The sequence below is a fragment of the Kryptolebias marmoratus genome, linkage group LG10 (genome assembly GCF_001649575.2).
Source record: "Kryptolebias marmoratus isolate JLee-2015 linkage group LG10, ASM164957v2, whole genome shotgun sequence".
NCBI lineage: Eukaryota > Metazoa > Chordata > Actinopteri > Cyprinodontiformes > Rivulidae > Kryptolebias > Kryptolebias marmoratus.
Genome location: NC_051439.1, coordinates 3,478,608 through 3,495,367, shown reverse-complemented (window position 1 = coordinate 3,495,367; position 16,760 = coordinate 3,478,608). Strand labels below are relative to the sequence as shown.

Below are 16,760 nucleotides of genomic sequence, written 5' to 3'. Positions count from 1 at the left end.
TCAAAATTGTAAAAAAAAAAAAAGTGTGTAAATCAAATTAAAGTTTTACATTTAGAATGAAAAAATCTGATTATATTACCTTTTTATCAGACAGTGGTTCAGAGATTAGGACATGTAACTGCAAGTAATTCTTTTGTGGGATAAACAGTTTCTTACCCTGTTGTTTGTGACAGAGCTATTTGGTTTGTGAATATGATGCACAGACAGAGGAAACACTGAGAGCAGATTTTGGAACTAAATTAGAGCAAATCGCATGCAGTAGTGAACACGGGCCAGAGTATGTGTTGGGGATGACCCTCAGATACTAACATACTAAATTTGAACTCAATATCTACTATTTTTGTCTTTACTAAGAAAAACTAAATCTTAGTTTAGTCTCCAAAGACCTTTTAATCAACTCTTACCAGCTGTCTTTATTGTACCCAGTGCTGGAGGTGTGCCAGTTTGCACGAGATGCTTCAGTTGCCGAGGCCTGGCTCATCGCCCAGGAGCCTTACGTGGCCAGTAAAGACCTGGGTCACTCTGTGGACGAGGTCGAGAAACTCCTCAAGAGGCATGAGGCCTTTGAGAAATCCACCGCCACCTGGGAGGAGCGTTTCTCTGCGTTGGAGCGCCTCACCACTGTAGGAAAAAAAAAGCTTGTTTTGGTAATAATGTTGTTAGCAGTAAAGGATAACCACCAGTTACTGATCTCAGGACACTTCTGTGTTGCAGCTGGAGCTGTTGGCGTTAAGGAAGCAGCAGCAGGAGATTGAGCAGTTTATGAAAGATGAACAACAACGCTCAGATAAAGAGAGCAGGTACAAACGGAAACATATACACAAGATTGTAGTGTCCTGTACGTGCATACACACTTAGACTTTTACTTTTTTAAGTAAATCCCTTGAAAAATAAAAAAACATTGAAGTAATACTAGTTGTGTAGCATAACTTATCTTGACAGCTTTAAATAGACTTTATTGAAGTTATATTTTCACTACATTAAAACGTTTGCTGTAATAATAAATGAGTGTGGAACTGAAGCCAGTGATAGAATAGAGAAAGTAAAAAGTATCTGAAGATGCTCTCTAATGCTTTATTAGTTTTGATCTTTCAAACCTTTAATAAGTTACTCTTTCTATTCTCTTTCTTTCAGGAGAGAAGACACAGGCTTTGTAGAAGAATCTTCACAACTTTACACTATTGAGGAACAGACACTGGTCAGTAACTCAATTCATGTTCTCATTCTTTTATATTGTTTCCAGGTCTAATTTAGTAAAGTCTTTACAGACCCTGTCTTGTTTAAAAAGACTAGTTTGGATTAACTAATCGTAGCTCTCCTGTTTGAAGGATCAGATTTAACAGTTGATAAGTTTGATGTGTTAGCTTTTGTTTCTTTCTTTCTTGTCTTATTTTTTTGTGTTACTCCAGTCTGGTGCAGTGGAGCCAAGCTCGGGTCAGCTGGAGGGAACTGTTGGTGAATCCACAGTGCCCATTGAGTCAGAAATGAGAGAAAGTGCCTCTCTGGAGCTGGAGCCCTCTATCTCTATAGTGACTTCAAAAGAACCTGAGAGGGCAGCCACCATGCCCACGGAGCCCCTGAGATCCCAGACAGTGCTGCAGGAGGGCATGCTGTGCCGCAAGCATGATGTGGAAGGCTCCGGAAAGAAGGCTTCAAACAGGTAGGTTCAGAAAAAGACCACTGTGAACTAGTTTATACGGCAAACCACCAGTAACTTCAAGATTTATTTGTTTATTTGGTGTCTGCATTGCATTGCAGATACATAGTACTCTCCACCTCTAAACGGCTCCGAGTGCTGTGACCTTTAGTGGCTTTTGTACAACATCCCAACTTTTTTGGAACAGTTACCATGGTCACACAATTTACCAGAAACCACACCAAAATATTGCCAGAGGAATTATTTAACTTGTCTTAAAGTCTGTGCTCTCTAAAATGTCTAAGTTTCTTCCAACTGGCTAAAACTCAGTCAGTTTAACAGATATTGAGCTAAAATTTGGTGTGATAGTAGCTGAGAGTCGTTCCCAACATATACTGTACTCCACAGCTAACAGGTCGCTGAGATCTTTGTTTAAAACTGAGATTTATTTTTGGAATCAACTCTGTGTCTGTTAGCAAAATAACTTTTGGACCATTGCATTGATTTTATTAAAACTCTTACAAAATAATTTGTGGAAGTGCCCCTAAAACTGATGATTTTGGAGTAAACCCAATTAAAGATGGCCACCACAGCTACCTTGGAAAACACAATAATGGTTCTATTTGTCAATTTTACATACACACGTAAAAACGTCCTGTTGTCAGTGAACAGATGCCTCTTGTAGGGAAATTATGAATCTTTTATTAAAACTTTTCATAAATGACAGTTCAGATTTGTTGTTGTTTCCTTTGTAGTTATAACATTATTAATGCTGCTAAAAGGAAGTTGTTATTAAAATAGCAAGCAAAACCTTTTTTTTATCTGGTATACAGAGAATTAAGGCTTCTAATGAACTGAAAGACAGATTGCAATTTTTTGTTTCAGTGACATCCTAATTGTTTGGTGTAACTGTAAAATAATCTGTTTTGTCAGAAATCCAACAGATATAATCATTTCCTTTTTCTGCCTCTCAGGTCATGGAACAACTTGTACTGTGTGCTGAAGCCCGGTCAGCTCTCGGTCTATAAGGATGCTAAAGGTTTTGGTCATGGAGTGACGTATCATGGTGAGGACCCCATGTCCCTCGGAAATGCCACCTGGGAGATCCTCACAAACTACAAGAAAAAGAAGCATGTGGCCAAGCTTCGGTAAGAAAATGATCAATTTCACATTTGATTTTTAACCAAGTTTAAAATCAACAAAGAGTTGATATTCTGGTACAGACTAATCTGCAGACTTTTTTGCCAAATATATAACCCTTTTTCTTTTTGAAGTCATCTTTTTCAGACAAAAGGAATTTCAAAAAAGTTAATTATCATTTGACAACTGTGACTACTTCTTTGGGTTTTGACACCGACTAGCAGAGACTCTAGAAAATCATTGTTTCCATCCTTCACCTCCCACCCCATGTGACAGCCCATCCTGTTGTTTTCAATTATTGACCCCTTCCAACAGATAAGCTATAGTATATAAGCTTAAGAGGTGCAGAAAATTTGATTTTCTTTTTTAAAACTTTTTGACAAAGCCAGGCAGCCTTTTTAAACTGATTTTTGGGCAAAATCAACCACCTTCTGACTTCTGCATTTTATATTTTAACAGTGAAACATGAAAGTCAGTCTTCTCATTCAACTCTCAGCAAGAGCATTTTCTCAAACTCTTGGAGCACACTATTCTCAATGGAATACATTATAACTTTTGATATATTGTGTCTGGATTTTATTCTTTACTCAGTATGAATAATAAAACTAAAAGGTTGGTTCATTTTTCTTTACATATATTTTATATACAGTAGACTACAGACAAATGTTTTTGGACACCTGACCATCACATCAAGGGGGACTGTATGACATTGTATTCTAATACAAATGCTGTAATATAGAACCCTTTCCCTTCCCTTCCTTTGCAGCTACTGCTCTACTTGGAAGAGTGGCAGCTCTTAACATTTTGAAGTGTTTCTATGGGAATTCGTGCCAATTCATTATAGAGCATTTGTGAGGTCAGGCCCTGATGTCGGACTAAAAACTTGCAATCTTTGTTCCAGTTCATGCCAAAGGTGGGTTGAGGTCAGGACTTGTTGCGAGCCGATCGAGTTCTCCCACAGCAAGCTCATTAAACCGTGTCTTTATATTTCTTGCTTTGTGCACTAAAGCAGTCATGTTGGAGTAGAAACCCAAACAAACCCTGAAAAACAGTCCATTATCAATATCCCTCCTCCTCCAAACTTCCTAGTTCACAGTGTCTGTGGGTTCCACAGTGCAGTCTGGCAGGTAACGCTCTCCCAGACCCCCCCCATCTGACCGCCATCAGAGAAGCAGGACCCCCCGCTCCACAGTCCTGTTTCTGTGTGCTTCCACCACTCCGTTAGACACCTGGACTTGGGCTTGGTGATGTGTAACTTGCATGCAGTTGCTCGTCCATAGAAAGTCATTCCACGAAGCTCCTGCTGCACAATTTGTGGGCTTTCATTAATGCCAGTGGAGGTTTGGAGCTCTTCAGTTGTGGAATCACCAGAGCGTTGGTGACTTGTGCAGACTATCGACTATAGCAGTCGTTGATCCCGCTGTGTGACTTTATGTGATCACTTTGTAATAATATCACTTACATTTGACCATGGGGCAGTAGTCTCTCAGCAGGAATGAAATTTCATGAACTGTTTTATTGCGAAGGTGTCATCCTATCACAGTACAGTTCTTGAAATCACTGAGCTCTTCAGAACAAAACAGTTTGTATCTAAAATGTTTGCAAATAAAGACTGCATGGCTGGGTGCTTAATTTTATACAGCTATGGCAACAAGTTCAAGTCTGTATAGTGTTTAGTAGGACAAACGTCTGCAGGCTGTACATGATTTGCCATGAAGTTGTTGTTCCCTTCTTCAGTGGTTGCCACAGTGAGTGAAGTTGCATGAAAGGTTTGACAATTGTTTTACACCAGACGCCCCTCCTGTCGCAACCTGGGCTCAAATCTGCAGCCTGAGGATTATAAGACTGCAACACTGACCACTGAGCCCCTGCAGCAGGAACAAATCACCTACATGAAGTGTTAAACAGTGAAAGCAAAAGTAATGCAATGGCTCAGCTATGAAGACACCAAACTTTAGTTCAATATATGTAAAAAGAACTGAATTCCAGCCGCTGCAGTTGACTAAAATCATTTGGCATTTGTGGCCATCTTGAGTATGGTTGAGTCCAAACATTAATCAGTAATAGATGTCAACCAAATGATCCTTTTCAGTTTTATTAAAATTTGTTCAATGATCCATGAGATATTTTGCTAATGATAGAGATAAATGAACACACACACACACACACACACACACACACACACACACACACACACACACACACACACACACAAACAAAAATGTTATTGCTACGCCTTTCGGTGATAATTATAGGAAACATGGAACATTTAGCTTTTTACTTAACTATTAATATTTCAAATATCAATAAAAGGTGTCAGCTAATTACATCTCAGGGATTTAACAAATCTTCATCCTTTTCTCTCCAGAACTCCGGGTTCCTCTCAGCCGCAGACTGAGGATTTAAAGATTTAGATAAATGTTGCCTTCACTGCAGGGGGAGGGTATCAAAATGTCAAAACTGTTCCGGTTTGTGATTTCAACTGTGCAGGAGACCAGTCAAATCATAAATCAGGCAAGACAAGAATTGAGAGATCAAGAAAGCTTTTCACTGAGCGCTGCACGCAGACCACCAGGAAGGTAGAGCTGCACAAACTATTCTTACATGGTGGATTCATCACTGTGGACAGGTGAAGCAAGAGCTGAGCTCTTTGGAAACAGTTACAGAAGAATAAAGAGAGCTCCATTTGACAAAATCTCCTTCCCCACTGTTGGATACGGGGGGGGGGGGATATTCTGCATTAGGGTTTATGTGACAGAATACGCTGCAGCGATTTCACAAGGTGTCAGCAAATTCTGAATACAAAATGTCAGGAGAAGGCAGAAGATTCACCCAAAGCAGACACTAAACTCCAAAATGAGCCACTTCCAGAAAACCTTCTGTGTGTGTGCGTAAGACATCCTAAATCTCTCAGAACTTGAAGAACTTTTGCATTGAAGACGAGCTGAAAATGTTTCATTCAGAAGTGTTATTTAAGTGGCATTTGAAGCTATAGAGACTCTTATCAAATGTCACGCCTGACAATTCAGTGTGGTAAAAAATAAAAAAAAGAGCAAATTAAACTTTCAGAAACATGTTCTAAGAGAATCAGTGTGTTTCTAATATAAATAAAAACATTAATTCAGTTGTTTTCCTCCCTTTTCTTCTCACAGTCTTGCAGACGGCAGTGAATATTTGTTCCAGTGTAAAGACGACGTAAGTTTTACCTGTTTTTGTGAAACGAATCATACCTTTGCACAACCTTCAATGAATCTGCTGCTGATGGCATTTACACATTTAGAATGTTCATCTAGTTTGACAAAATAATAGCGCTGTAAGTTTGCTACTAACCTGATTTAAAGGTACTCACTGCAAAGTCACGAAGCCAGGTTAAAAAAAAGTTAATGAAGTAAGAAATAAAATCCACACAATTTTTTTTCTCATATCAATGATAAATGTGTCCCCAAATTAAACATTTGTTAGCTAAATTTGTTGCTGCCATCCACCACGAGTTTATCTACAGAAACAGCCAAAGTGACTGAAAGTAGGTCAACAATGGTGACGTCCACAAAGAGCCGAAATCAAGAACTCAGTTTTGATCAGTACATATGTACGCTCAGATTTATTGAGTAAAGTATGCAGATAAAAGGGCTTTGTTTACATTGAGTGCATACCTGCACTTCAAAGTTGCATATTAATATACCTGAAAAACTACTGGAGTGAACTCTTTCAGTCTGCACCATTTAATACAATTCAGGAGAACCTTTTTAATGTTTGATTTCATACTTTACAACGAGTACCTTTGATGTCACAAACTCCTCCCATTTGTTCATTTTCTACAAGACAAACACACACTCTGCCTCCCTGGAGGTGGACCACCCTTCGTTAGCCGACACGTTCGTGTGTGTGCTGTGTTTAATTCCAGGACGAGCTCCAGTGCTGGAGCCATGCGATGGAGCAGGCCGTTCAGACCCTGGCAGCAGAGGAGGCACCGGAGCCCTCAGGGGCCAAAACCCACAGCCTGCCTGCCCCCTCCTCCTCCTCCTCACTTGCCCCCCCTGAGCCCAGCTCTGCCAAGAAAGACAAGGAGAAGAAGTTCAGTCGCTTTGCCAAGAAGAAATGAAAGAAATGAGAAGGCTATCGGGAGGGAACGTTGCCTAGGCAACCTGGATCGAAGAAAACAGAATTTGTGTACAATCAGAGCGAGCTTTTTACCACTAGATTTTTTTTATATTATTTTATGACAATTAATAAATCTTAGAGTTTAGGTTGAAGCTCTCACTTTTGCCTGTATCTAAGCCACTTTTTGAAGGTCCTTTTTTTCTTCTTTGTGTTCTTTTTAAGAAATTTAGCATAAATTAAAGCACAGGAATGCTTCACACTCAACCAAAGAATGTTTGTAAAAGTTTCTTTTTCCTTAGCTGCAGTTTCTTGCTTTGATTGGGCATTGCTTTGTTAAGAAGCCTCTAACAAACAGAGGGTGATGGTGTTTTGATCAATCTGCTTTAGAAAATGGTTGTGAACTGTAATACTGTGCTGTTGGAGTTCGGAGTGTGAATTTGATGCTTTGTAAATGCCGTGTAAAGATTAGGACAGTGGTGCTGTACAGTTTACACTCTCCAGGTGTAAATGCAAACTAAATATGCGCTGTGCAGAATTTGACTGTTGAGATTTGAAACCGATTAATGAGTTTAAGCGACCCGTCAGGTTTGAATACAGATCCATACAGGCTGTATTCTGAACATACCTGTGGCAGTAGTTATAAACTTTAAATATATTCATCACTTGTGTACTAAACTCCTAATTTCATATCTATCTAATAACAAATATACACTATATCTAGAGATGCATGAAGTATGTTTTACATTAGGGTGATATGGTGCTATTGTGATATTCTTGCAACTTTAAGCAAGACCAATTGACTCGCCTTATTTGTCACTGACTTTGACTTGCAGCCACACAAGTGTGAAATGCAAACTGCTAGCATGCATAAATCTGGGGCCGGTTCTATAAAAGTGGCTCAAAAATACAGAGAGAGAGAGAGAAAAAATAAATCTACAAACTGAACAAATATAAAGGTGATTTCCAGCACAAGTCTGCACACTCAAAGACACTTCCACACTCATCTGAGAAGTGGTACGAAAACCAAAATCTGTGACTTTTGTGGCCACTGTTCACACATCTTTAACACCTGGGAGGCAGAAGTTAACTCCATGTCTGCCTCAGACACGCTGTGAATTGGTGAGGAGCTCAGACTTAAGACAGAAACAGGGGTTCTGTGAAAGGACTACGAACAATTAATGTTTTACCTGTTGAAGATAGCTCTTTGAACGACCTGAGTTTGGAGAGAAAGAGTTCAATTCTGATCAAACTTACAGCTGGTCAGAGCGGGGCCAAGACCAAAGCGTGTTTCTCCAATTTCAAACATTTCATAGCAGTTCATGCAAACGCTGTCATAAATTAAAGCTGAGATTATACTGTTTCCCACTTATCGCTCAAGCGAATTGTGCCATCAAGGGAGCAGCATTGTAGTTTACGCCGGCGCTTCAGACCTACAGCACTCGCTGCAGTTCTCCTTTTAAACAACAGGTGTCGCTGCTGTAAATTACAGACAAGAAGCAGGAGAGGCAGAAGAAGAAGAAGTCACACCCCCCACATGACGGCCACTGTGATGTCAGTTTTGTCAAGCTTATAAACCAGGTGTTACCCCAATGACAACTTAGCACTGCACTGTTATTTTGGCAGTGACATGCCCGCCTGAGACGCCCCAGACTGCACCAGGAGGGCCACAGCTAGCTGCTGCTGCACTGTATGTGCTTGAAAATGTTCATAAACAATGTTGGCAAAACTGCCAACAACGTAAAGGTTTAAAACCTGGCGTGTACACGAACTGCCGAGGATTTTTTGAGACTAGACTTGGCCCCTCTCAGACTAGCCATCAGCTTGTAAATCTGGTCAGAATGAAACTATTTCTCCAAACCGAGGTTGTTCAAAGACCTTTCTACAACAGGTAAGATATTTTTCTTCCTAACTTTTAAACTGAACATCACTTCAAAGAATTGGAGCTATTAATTGAACTACTGGGAAGCATGCCGTAAGAGTGCAAATCTCATCAGTGATGAGTTTATATTATAATTTATTCATACTGTTATTAGGGATATTTAAACAACTTTAAAATATTCAGACCTTCTTATTGATGCATATGAAGTAAAAATAAATGGTGATTAAACTGGTGACAGCCTGCTTTAATGAAAACTCTACCGTCAGAAGTCAAAATGTTCTTTGGCTTTAATTTAATGCAGTGGATTTCTAAGCACTAAAGGTGACTGGAACAGTGGTTCCTAAATGTTTTTTAACTTTGTGACCCAAACATTAACAATGGCACAAACTTGTGACGTCACATAGCTTTAGTTGAACTACACAAACATGGCTAAAAAAGTCAATAAGATCATATTGAAAACACAAAGAGCTTGAACTCATATTATACTTTTTTCCTTTATTATGACCGCACCTCTGGGAACCACTGGAGTAGAAGACAGACTGAAGATGGGCTCAAGTATCCAGACTGCACATCATGTTACAGAAGTGTTAAATGAGACTTATTATAAAAAGAAAACTAAAACTGTTAATAATAAAGACATAAGACAACAGCAAAGGGATGCATATTCAGAAGCAAACAAAAAAAGACATGATCTTACTTTGACACAAAACTTTCAGTCATTTTTATTTGGAATAAGGCGGTCCTTATTATTTCTGTGTGGATGTACGAAAACAAGGCAGATTCACCTTGAAGCCAATCTTATTAGGCAACTTGAAGCAAAAAGACAATCAAATAAGAGTCAAATTATAACCAGTTAGATGTTTTGCTTTAAAACCCTCCTTTTTAAATGGCTATTTAAAGTTTCATAAAAGCGGTAAAAGTTGAGGACAAGTCGAATGAATCTTTTGCAAATTCTTCATTAGGACCAGGTCTGCTCTTTAACTACGACCATCATACAGTTACAGAACTGACCTGAGGGAAAAAGTCTTCAATGTGGATGTAGTAGAAGGACATTTCAGCAAGAACACACACACACACACACACACACACTCACTGCCATCTTTGCCTTGTACTGCGGGCTCTGTCCCTAAACACACGTCCAACTCAAGTGACCTCAATAAAAGCCATAAATGAAATCGTTCAGCTCAAAGGTTCTCCAGGAAATGTTGCCACATCAGTTATGAAGTAGCTAAATTTACAGTCTTCTTATGACCAGTGTACAAGCAGAAAACCCATTGCTCATATGCAACTAGTATCAGAAGTTCAGTTTCATTAGAAACACACCTGGAAATGGTTTGACAGCCTTGCATTGTTTATTCAGTCTTCATATTGTTGGTCACATATATCAGTAACTCAGATTGGGACACTTTCACACGTTCACTTTGTTCCCTCCTCACCCTTTATTTGTTCAGTGGTTTTTAATCTGCATTTTGTACTTTACAGCTATGTAAAATATTCTAAAATGTTAACAGGAAACAACACGTTTTGAGAGAATAAAAATTTAAGAGTGTACAGATTTGGTTTATTTGCCTGTTTATAGCACGAGGTTTGTTTGTGTCTGATGTTTAGCAAAATATCTCCTGAACCACTGGGTGGACTTTATTGAAAATTTCAGGAAATAATCATTGGATGTACAGCTGTAACTGATAAACATTTGGAGTTAAACTGACTCAAAATGGCTGCCACAGCCAACTGACCTTGAAAAAGATAAATGAATATAACTAAGTCAGTTATACAGAAACTGACCCAAATTCTGGTGTGGTAGTTGCTGAGACTGATCTCCAACACACACTTGAAGCATTACAGATTAGTCAAAAATCTTTATTTAAAATTTTGCCATTTCCTATTTGGAGTCAACAAAATATCTCATGAACCAGTGACTGTATTTTATCGAAAACCTCATAAAGAAATCATTGGATGTGCAGCTGTAACTCTTGGAGCCAAACCAATTCAAGATGGCTGCCTTAGTAAACAAAAATGGCAATAATTTGGATAAATTTACAGATATTGTGCTAGAATGTGGTGTGGTTGTAGCTGAGAGTCATTTCACAACATTTGTTGTACAAGAGATTTGTTTGAATCCCCAGCATTAACTTGGAGTCAGCCCTGTTTGTCTGTTAGCAAAATATCTCATGACCCACTGAATGAATTGTAATAGAAAGAAGTCATTGATTCCAATTCAATGGCTGCCACAGCTGTTTGACATTAGCTCTCACAGAAATGTCAATACTGAGTTAAAACTTGTGGTAGAAGCTGAGAGTCATCCACAACACACGCTCTAAACTCGTGACTGGAGAGCAGGGGACCCACTTGCCTGGGCAAAGCATTCAGGTCCCTGATCCTCATTAAGGGGTGATGGTGAGTCCTGATGATGGACCGGTTGAGAACTGCTGTTCTAAACGATACACGCGAGTTCATGCATGATATTTTTATCAAGGCTTGATAACATGGCTCCAACTTCATTTCTCATTATAAGAGGATCTAAATCTAAAACCCTGGCATGAAAGGTGGCGGGTGATATGCATTCTTTCAAGGAATGCCAGCTCTTTAATGGTATGAATTCACACCCATAGTTGTGATTTTTATGAATAGCAGCTTCTTTGCAGTTTAAAAAAAAAAAAAAAAAAAGAAAAGTCAAGACAGGTGAAATAAAAGTGATTTTTGAAAAAACTTTATTTACTCAATAAACATAACAGAGTCCAGGATGAAAGCAAACAGGCTGGTTTGTGACGAGCTGCCTCAGTTTCAGCTGCTGGTCTAAAGAACAAACGGGTTCAGTAGATCTCAGCTCGCAGTTATCAGCAGCACAAAGCCTCAGATTACAGCTCAGTTCAGGTGGTACAAACCAAATATGTGTTCACCTGCAGCTCTGCAGACAAAAAACAATAATCTTAAACAAAAAAATAAAAAGCCACAAGATGTATATGAGGAGTATTACTTATTAGCCAATTTAACCCACTGAGACTTTGAGAACATATTCAGCTTTGTCTTTTACCCATTAAACTCTTTTCTTTTACACGCTGTTTGCTTGGACATCCTACTGCCAGCAAGAATTCCACAACCTGGCTACATCTCTGACAAGCCCAAATTAAATTATGATTTTTTATTTTTAAATCAACAAATATCATTTTTCTTTAGCTGTGCAGTGAAAACAGACAGTCTGCTGTGATACAGTGGCTGCTACAACACAACCCTCCTGATTCTTGTTTAAAGAGTTCACGCTCATCCCAGTTTCTCGCAAAACTGCTGCATTCGCCAGAAAAGACAATGCCCAGGTGACGCAAAGTAAGAAAGTGACTAATTTGAGAAATTATACAATATAAAACAAAGTGTGTTTCAGGACTGAACGTTCATTTTCGCGTGTTTAATGACTGCGCAATTAGGAGAAGTGGTGGAAATGAATTTTCTAGCTGTAACCCGATTTGTGTGAGGCACCCTGCAAAGGCCGTTAAATCTCCACTTGGGAGCTATAAATCTTTATTAATGCAGACGTAACAAAGAAAGACAGATGGAATTAGATTAACAAAGAGACTACAGGCATTTAATACACCATAACAGAATATTTCATATTTACATCAACACGACAGAGAGAAAAAAAAACCTGAAGAGACACTTTTCCATGAAGTACGACTGTTGTTAAAGCACAGCTGTATTTAAGTCGATAAAAAATAAACTTCATGCTTCAGAAGGATATAAATGAACGTTCCTTCACATCCGAAGCACAAGAAGCTGGGAGGTAAGGATTCTTATATCAGCAGGTCAAAGCTGTTATTACAAAGTTACTCCCATCAGTCTGAATATTAAAAAGTAACATTTAATTTCTGTTATTCAAAAGACACACTTTGAATTCCAGCATAAAAAGATCTGCCAAGATTACCAAAGGCACATTTAGTTTTTGTTTTTTTTAAATGGCTTTTAAATCTGAAATGGAAGAAATGACAAAGCAAAAAAAACCAGCTTTATCCGCAAGTCATTTCTGCTTCACGAATAATTAAATATAGCCTCAAAATAATATATGACACAATAAACTTTATTACACAACAAACAGGAGTTGAGTGAAACAATTTTGATCAATGACGCATTCGGATTCTCAGAAAGGTTAAGATGAGACGGCACCTCAGACTCCTCACACACACACACACACACACACACACACACACACACACACACACACAGAAACAGTTCTTGAGAGAGAAAGTGAGAGAAAGGCAAATGTTAGGAACAGAAGCAGACAGAAAGCAGCTGACCCGTGCTTCTTCCCTCACAGTGAATGTAACGTGATATGTTGCTACAAGCCTGGTGCGGGTTTGGGCTCAAACAGCAGTGATGGGCGCTCTGCCACCTCCTCTTTGGTTCAGCGTTCTGCTCCCTACAGTCCAGCATCACCCGTATACGTGTGTGTCACATGGTGTCAGCGGCACACTGCTGGCAAAACCTCTTCAGGACCAAAGTTCTTTCTACAGAGAGAGTGTGTATCTGTGCATGTGCAGAAATATACAATGTACATGTATGTAGCTAAGGAGGTTTAAAGTTGAAGACAAAATGAGCAGAAGTAGGGTTCCTGGTTTATTTGATGAGCTTGTTGGCTCTATCGTTTGCCACATCAATGCGCACTTTGTTCATGTCCGCCTGAAGGAAAAACAAATAGAAAAAAAAAAGAGATTATGTAAAACTGTTTTCTTGAAACAAATGTATATTTATGTATAAATCAACTGGCACAAAGATAGAACGTAAAAAAAAACCTCCAGTGGATACAGGGAAACAAAAAACTGAGTAGAAAATGTTTTTATAGGAGAGTGGATCATTTTCCCTCATTTCCCTCATTATGTTGCATTTTCACATATTAGATTACCGTTTATTTAAATTTCAAATGTGCTGAAGGATTCAGACCCTTCCAGGAGAAGTCTTTAGTCAGCTTTGCACTGCTGGCTTTGGCCGCTTCATCCCATTCTCCCAGACTAATAATCCTACAATCCTACAATCCCTCGGACTGGATGGGAAGCAGCTCTGAAGAGCCGTCCTCTGGACTCTCCACGCTGTGATGGGGTTTGGGATTTAGGTGCAGGCTTTGGCTGAGCCACTGAAGGACAAGTCAGAGACGTGTCCTGCTGGTTTGCGATGACTGTCACACTAAAGGGAGCCACCACCTCTGAGTTTCGGAATGCTTCTGACCATTCAGGCTCTACAACCAGGAACAGACTCAGAGCAAACTGGGAACAGAAGAAGAATCTACTGCAAAACTCAGGTCAGAATTTGTTATGTGGATATTATCGAAGAAATCTAGGTTGCTCCTAACAATCTCAGTGGGAACGTTGTCCACAATAAATAAAAGGGTGGATTTGGCTGCTCCTCTGTGTGTGTTGGTGTGATATGAGGGTTAAGGGGTGAACATGTAACACCAAGCACAAAGTTCTAGCAGAAAAATATATTATTCTATGACGTTAGGGAATGATTTTACTGAAGTTTTGTTGGCCCACAATTGAAACCGCAAGAATGCGTGTCGACACAAACGACCAGTCAAAACAGAAGAGCTAACGTTGCTTCAGAGTGAAAACATGTCAGCAGAAGTTAAGTTTATTAAAACTTTGTATGTGCTGAATAAGATATTCTGCGGGCGCTTGTTTTGTGAAGTGTTGCCACGTGTCAAAGCCTAATAAACCTGCGTTAAAGCAGCTAAAAACTGTCCTGCTGGACTCCCGGGGAAACTTTAAAAGTCATCAAAAGAACAGAGATGTGATAGCTCCAGTTTTAGCTTCACTCCATTGGCTTCCCTTCAAATTCAGAATAAATAACTGAAGGGTATGAAAATGGAGCTGATCTACAGATTAATTCAACAGTTTGTTGTTGAACAGTGATGATAACAGTGTGACTTTTCTTTAAGACATGGTTCTAAAGTTGTATTTAGTTTGTAGAAAAAGTAATGTTAACATTTTAAAAATGTGCTTTTGGTAAATATAGAATTTTTTTACCTGATTACCTATACTTTGTGCTGTTTGACATCTTGTAGTCTGCATTAACAAGTACTTCCTGATAACTGCTGACATGAAAACTCACTGCTACGTTTGAAGAAGCAGAAATGGCACAAACATGTACAACAATGAGCCTCACCTTATCAGTGATGCGGTCGATCTGTGTGTTCTGCTTGTCGATTTCACTGCCCATATTCACAGCCATGTCCTTCAGGTTGCCAATGATGCTGCCGACCACCTCAAGATTTTCCTCCATTTCATCCTCTCGTGCATCGTTGGTTATCCTGCAAAACCAAATCCAAAGTAACGTTTGTTAATCTTGGTGACCATAAACAGGATGTACAAACTGATGGAAGCGTGGAGCCAGAACGGTCAGAAGCCCACCTCTTGATGTATGGACCTGATGGGGCTGGGGCTTGCACCTGGGAGGCCTGCCCGTTGCGAACAGCCGAGGGCTGCCGTGAGACCACTTTGGAGTTGCTGCCGTCCCCGTCCTCAGTTCCAGTACCCCATGTGCGCTTGTAACGCTGGTCATTCTCAACCGAGTTAGCCCTGGAATGAATGAAGAAATCCAGGTAAATCTGTGTTACCTCAAACCTACACAGGAAAGTCCAAATTAAATTCTTCTAATCCGCTTTATAAAAGGCAGAGGCTAATAAAAAAGCAGTAAAAAGAAAAGACTCCCTACCTTATATCTTGATAATCAAAGTATCTTGTCCAAAGCGAAGGCATTTTAGGAAGATTTTTTTTGTTTTAGTGTTTAGAACCAAGTTTTATTTTCTAACTTAGACAAACAAAAACTGCACAACAATTTTCAACCACTGCACAGCAATCATTTCAAAATAAAGGCACATTTTAAAAGCAAATTAGTGTTGGACTTGAAATATTACTCTCCTATTCCAACCACATTTGTGCCATAGCTCTGGTTTATGTAGTATTTATGCAAAAACACACAGATTAATTGAAGTGGCGTCATTAAAGTGTTAGCAAATAGCAAAGTGATGTGATGACAGCAGGCTGGGAGCCCCCCGGAGCGTGCAGTGTACCTGTCACAGGGGCACACACACAGACCACAGCACTTGGACAGGTCAGTCAGGTTTTTGTCAGCCTGCTTCATGTCCTCGTTGATCTGGTCCATGCCGTCTTCTATACGCCTCAGCTGCTCTAAATCACACAAGCACACAAAACCAAGTCAGACTTTGCCTTTTTTATAAAGTTCTACATCCTACAAATCAGTCCTGTTAATGATTTTCTTTTTCTTCTTTATCACCTCACCAGGTTTGCTCAGACGTGTTGAAGTGAAGTTTCAACACAATCTGTTGGTTTCATAAAATCTAATTGTCACTTTGTGAGAGCTTCACTAAAATCTGCCTAACAGATATTTTGCTAACAGACAGACATGGTTGACTAACAGTTATTGCCAAAGGTTTTAGCAAAGATGTGTAGCGGTAGGAGTATGTGTTCTGAATGATTCAGCCACTAACACGCCAAATTTTAGCTCAATATCTGTAAAACTGACTTGTTTATGACCATTTGGCTAAGGTGTGGCAGCCATCTTGAATGGGGTTGACTCCAAAAGGTAATCAGTTGTAGATTCACATCCAATAATTACTATTTGAAAACTTCATTAAAACCCTTCTCTCCGTCAGTGGTGGGCAACAATAAGACAAATTGTATAGAATTGAATTAAATTTATTCTCTTTTTTTAGAACAGACTTTGATGTGACTAACTGTGTAAAAATTAAGTTACTGTAGTGGAAAGACTAATGGAGTTCGCAAAAAGAAAACCTTACTGCAGGTTAGTGCTGGGCGATATAACGATACATATCGTGGGGACGATAGAAAAGTGTCTATCGTGATATATTTTCTTCTACCGTCTCTATCGTTTCTATCATAATTGTATCAATGATTCATGTAAATATTTCATAACGTAGGCTACGACTAATGTATTAGTGTTGTCACTTTGCATACATTCAGTTTATATAAGTGATAAATA

The 16,760-nt window shown here is 39.2% G+C and overlaps 2 protein-coding genes across 5 annotated transcripts in view; one reads left to right on the top strand and one right to left on the bottom strand.

The window, feature by feature from the left end:
* Positions 1–10,307, top strand: part of sptb (spectrin, beta, erythrocytic) — a 79,215-nt gene extending 68,908 nt beyond the window's left edge. For all 3 annotated transcript variants that reach the window (XM_017421531.3, XM_017421530.3, XM_017421532.2), the window contains 7 exons: positions 427–623; positions 715–800; positions 1,135–1,198; positions 1,410–1,660; positions 2,611–2,784; positions 5,929–5,971; positions 6,681–10,307. In XM_017421531.3, the coding sequence (XP_017277020.1) occupies positions 427–623; positions 715–800; positions 1,135–1,198; positions 1,410–1,660; positions 2,611–2,784; positions 5,929–5,971; positions 6,681–6,878 (1,013 nt within the window). In that variant the 3' untranslated portion in view covers positions 6,879–10,307. The remainder of the gene's footprint in view (positions 1–426; positions 624–714; positions 801–1,134; positions 1,199–1,409; positions 1,661–2,610; positions 2,785–5,928; positions 5,972–6,680) is intronic.
* Positions 10,308–11,450: 1,143 nt separating this feature from the next.
* Positions 11,451–16,760, bottom strand: part of LOC108239098 (synaptosomal-associated protein 23) — a 20,778-nt gene continuing 15,468 nt past the window's right edge. For both annotated transcript variants that reach the window (XM_017421604.3, XM_017421603.3), the window contains exons 5-8: positions 15,811–15,928; positions 15,149–15,316; positions 14,904–15,048; positions 11,451–13,424 (exon numbers count right to left, since the gene is read on the bottom strand). In XM_017421604.3, the coding sequence (XP_017277093.1) occupies positions 13,362–13,424; positions 14,904–15,048; positions 15,149–15,316; positions 15,811–15,928 (494 nt within the window). In that variant the 3' untranslated portion in view covers positions 11,451–13,361. The remainder of the gene's footprint in view (positions 13,425–14,903; positions 15,049–15,148; positions 15,317–15,810; positions 15,929–16,760) is intronic.